Below are 4,755 nucleotides of genomic sequence, written 5' to 3'. Positions count from 1 at the left end.
CTGTATGATGGAATCAGTATTTTTTGTTGTATTAACATATCATGTTATGTTATCAAATTATTATAAGCGGCAAAATAACAAATATCATAAAAAACAATGTTCATGGAAGATCAATTAAATAAAATGTTTTGTAAGATTCAATAACAACTTAATTACAGTGAATATTGCAGTGAATTTGAAAACTTGTTATTGTTTAACACATTTTTGTACATTCTCAATAGTAGATGATAACTAAAATTGTCATGCAACAAAATATATTATTGAAATGACATTTCAATAACTTGATCATTAAAAAAATGATCAAACACATCATGTTATAGAAAAGTAATACTTTGCTAAGTTCATAATAACGAATTATGATATAAAAACAGGTCATGTGATTCTGCCATGAATTTGATATTCTTCTCTGCTCGGGGAAGGAGTAATTACAGCAACCAATTTATAAAGAACACTTGAAATCAAATCCAAACTGGCCGAAGACGAATAACGTGAGGTAGAACTCATAAGTAACAGGAATAAGAAAGTGTATGAAATAAAACAACACCAAATTAAAAAAAAAAAACTTAAAAGAGAAGCGAAAGTAAGCACTCAAGTTGTAACTAGAATCGATCAATTCACATTTATGTTTGACAGTTTATTACAGGATAAAATTGTAGTGTACACCTTTCAGCAAGTATTCTATTAAAAGAAATCAGGGACCGTGGTTAAACTAAACTAAAGGTGTTGAAAAAAGTAGATGTTATGTTGGAAACCATTATAACTCGATCTATGAAGTCTTGAAATTAATACGTATCATTCGATAGGCCATCTGAAGGAATTGGCTCAAACAGATGAAAAAGATATCACCGAAGAAAACATAGAAGTAATAGCATTCGAAACCTCTGAACCAGAACTTTTATTAATGTAACTTGTGTAAATAAAAATTGTTATTTAAAAGATTAAGTAAAGGGGGAGTGTAGTATCGGACTAACGTAGTAGGTCATGAGTATGTCAGATAATATAAGTCAGTCAGTGACAGTAGGGGATAGAAGAACGATCTAAATATATATGGTACATTAAAGACAATTGTATCTCACTTTTATTAAGTATATATCTTCCGAATCCCGATCATAACAGTGAATATTATAGGTGGGGCAAGATGAAACACGAAGTTTTGAAATAGATTTCAATACAATTTTAAAATTTATCCTTCGCTAAAAGATGGTTTCAATCAAAAACTAGAAAACATCATGTAAACCCGCTGTTTCATCTTGCCCCGCCCGTTTCAACTTGCCCCGGTGTACCTTATTTAATACGTGCATTTCTAAAACTTACTAGTATAGGGCACTGCATGAAATTCTCTCCTTCTCTTTTACTCTTACAGAAATTTAGTAAACAACAAGGCCAAGAAACGTCAGAATCCCATACAAAATCAAAACAATGCAGTGCCCTATTACACTATTTAGCATACACACCAAATTTTGAATTTCTCATCCAGCAAAACGTATTGCTGGAACCATATCAGCAAATTAAATTTTGCTGAACAATCAGTAATGGTAACTGAAAAATCAGCAAACACTTAAATTGCTGGATAATCAGTCAAACACTTGTCAAACACTTACAATTTTCCAAAAATACTTTTGCACGTCTCCTCATATCAACGCGAGCTAACAGGAATCAATGAAAATTCCTCCCAAAAAGGTACTTGGCAGCATCAAATGTAATGCGCCACGTCCACGATGGACATTCCTAGCATTGTAGAGCTGCTTTGGAGCTAAATTTGGTGGGTTTAATATTCATAATTGAACTTTGTTTTTTCTTCGAAAAGAAAAAAAAAACAAAAAATCCGGCCGGAATCGAGCGCGGACAAAATTACTGGTGAACCAGCAAAAAAATCGCATTACTGGATAGCCAGCAAAGTAATTATTGCTGGATGGATTGCTGGATCCACAGCATGTCAAAAACCAGCAAAATTTTGCTGGTTTCCAGCGAAATAAAAATAGTGTGTAAGCACGAGAAGAGTCACAGTAAGTACCCATTTCATTTTCGATTCAAGCTGCTGTGGCCTGTGTGAGTAACTGGCTGAAGGTTGAACTCGCATTTTTGGTTGGCTATAACAATGAATATTTCGTCGATATGATTACTTTTGAGCACAAAAACGGCAAAATTAACAGTGAGCAAAAATGTTTGAGTGTTTATATTTGCATAAAAAAGCCAATTTATTGCATAATTTATTATTTGAATAAATAAGATTTTATTATTCCGCTTAGTTCTTGTTCCAAAGTAGTAGCTCTAGCTCAAGAATTGAAAGCTTTAAGAAGTTTTTAAAGGAGAATATCTCAGATGAATTGTACTTGAATAAACAAAGGTTAAACTTTTAATAAAGTTTGTTGATGTTATGTGATGAAAATAACTTCAAATACGTCTTAAAACTTATTATAAGATCAAATACCTTAGGGAATCAAGTTGTTTTATGCGCGATTTTCAAAATTAACTTGAAGAAAACTTAAAAACCGCATACGAACGGAGATTATTTTCTCTTGATAAAAACAACTATAAATGTTTCATGAATTCTTCATGCTATGATAAAGCTTCCATAAAAATAAACAAATCTAAACGGAGTTTAAATTGTTACTTGGGTTGTTTTTGTAACATGGCGCCCAACTAAAAAACTTCGTGTATGCAAATGAAAGCTTGTTGGAAGGATTATAACTACAGTTTCAGGGCCATTTTACTTTTTGTGGATAGAGCCCGACCTTAAAATACACTAACGTAAGGTGTTGCGCACCATCTACGGCGGAGTGCAGATGGAAGACGGGACATGGGGAAGGCAAATGAACCACAAGCTACATTAGCTGCTAGAGTACCAACCATCGTCCAAACCGCGAAAATCAAGAGGCTGCGGTGGGCGGGTCACGTCATAAGGATGTCGGATAGCAACCGGACTAAAATGGTTCTCGAGAGTCAACCGACCGGTACAAGAAGGTGTGGTGAGCAGCGAGCTAGGTGGGTCGATCAAGTGGAGGACGATTTGCAGACCCTTCGCAGAGTGCGGAGCTGGAGAAGCACAGCCATGGACCGAGTAGAATGGAGACGGTTACTATGTACATCAGAGGCCACTCAGGCCTTGGTCTGACCGGTAAGTAAGTAATGAGTTAGTGAGAGTAAAAATTGCAATGCATTGAGAGGAAGTGATAAAATACTACAGTTCAATAGCACAAATCTCTAGAACATCTGATTAACATTTATTGATATGTGCAATAACATATTGTTCTGCTTTGCTGGTATGACATCAATTTCTATAAATGTCCCACTTTTAGAATCAACATTATGTTACACACGTCGGACTGTCATTTGAAATATGCACATTTCATATCATATCAACTCGTTATAGATGGATGTTACAGAACCATCAACAGTAGCAAATTGCTGGATTTTATTGAACAGTGTCAATAGCAAAACAGTATTCATAAACGGTTTGCAGAGACTCCACATGAACAGACAAAAATGGCCACAGTTTGATTAGCACATTGATTTTATATGAATAGTATGTAATCACAATTAAGGTGATTCATATGTGTGGATGGACTGTTCATATACAGAATCAACTTTTCTTAACTTTTCTGATTGTTCATACAAAATAATCAAGTTTACGCCTCAACACATAATCCGGGATAATATTCTATGAAACCAGTTATGTAACGTTTAGCAAACAGAATACTTAAACCAGTCATTAAACAATAAGCTGTTGATATTCTGAAAAGTAAAACAACCTGGTATAGAGACGCAGTAAATTCAGTAGGTTGAAACGTTCTTGACTGCGTCCCTGTCTTGCGAACTTAACAGACTTTACCGAACATAAAACATGATCCAACCCAATGGGGTTCCATGGATCGGCCTGCAACCAAAGCAAATAACTGAAACCTGTGTAAACTAGGAATGGTTTCCACGAGTTTATTTAATGGCTAACTGCGATGTGATCCAGTCCAAGTTTTCGTAGAATCGTGGATCGCTCATCTTCAGGGCGGACCTCTTGTACAGATAGTAGTAGAGCGGAGAAACTAAAACGGAGGACCCAGGTTAACGATGGACAATTGGATAGCTTACCTTCTGTCTGTCTTGGCGGCGGTCTTCTTACATAGTCTCTGTATGATGAACAATGCGGTCAGTGCCTTGGGCCATTGGAAGAGATACGGCGACTTATTGTGGTCAATCACCTGCCAGGTGTGCAAAGTAATGCACAGCAGGAAATACGTCATGGCCACCAACAGTGGGACACGGAACTTTTCATACAGGAGATGTGCCATGCCGGCCTAGAAGAAAATAAAATACATTTGAATAATACATATAGGTAGGTATTTTCAATTAGAAGTCTTCCATTAATTGATCTTACCTGATAAACATAAGTTGAGTACAGGCTAAAGATGATTGCCGTAAATGATAGAATCAGACACACATCCTGTGCCCTAAAATCATAGAAAACCCATCAGTATTTTCCCGACCAGGAAAAATCGATAATCCGCCTACAAAAACAGAAAGATGATGGACACTTTGTCGCCACGGGCCAAATACGAGAAACTGTTGATGCCCAAATCCACGCACAAGAAGACCAGTTGGAAAAACAGCAGGGAAGCGAATCGTTTAAGAGATAGTTTGAACATTTTCCTACGATGTACTCTGAAAAACTATCGGAACGAGATGCAATTTCGCGTATTTACTTCTGCACTGCACCGCCCACGCACAACACAACACAATCACTGACTGACTGAACTGCAG

General features: G+C 36.3%; 1 protein-coding gene across 1 annotated transcript; it reads right to left on the bottom strand.

The window, feature by feature from the left end:
• Nucleotides 1-3,205: 3,205 nt before the first annotated feature.
• On the bottom strand, nt 3,206-4,755 carry LOC109420061 (transmembrane protein 138). Its single transcript, XM_019694365.3, has 4 exons — nt 4,507-4,755; nt 4,373-4,445; nt 4,118-4,292; nt 3,206-4,040 (listed from the first exon to the last, which is right to left on the bottom strand). The coding sequence occupies exons 1-4, from the start codon at nt 4,638-4,640 to the stop codon at nt 3,934-3,936; spliced, it is 489 nt and encodes a 162-aa protein (XP_019549910.3). The 5' UTR covers nt 4,641-4,755; the 3' UTR covers nt 3,206-3,933.

The sequence above is a fragment of the Aedes albopictus genome, chromosome 2 (genome assembly GCF_035046485.1).
Source record: "Aedes albopictus strain Foshan chromosome 2, AalbF5, whole genome shotgun sequence".
In the NCBI taxonomy this organism is placed as follows: domain Eukaryota; kingdom Metazoa; phylum Arthropoda; class Insecta; order Diptera; family Culicidae; genus Aedes; species Aedes albopictus.
This window is presented reverse-complemented; position numbering and strand designations above follow the sequence as displayed.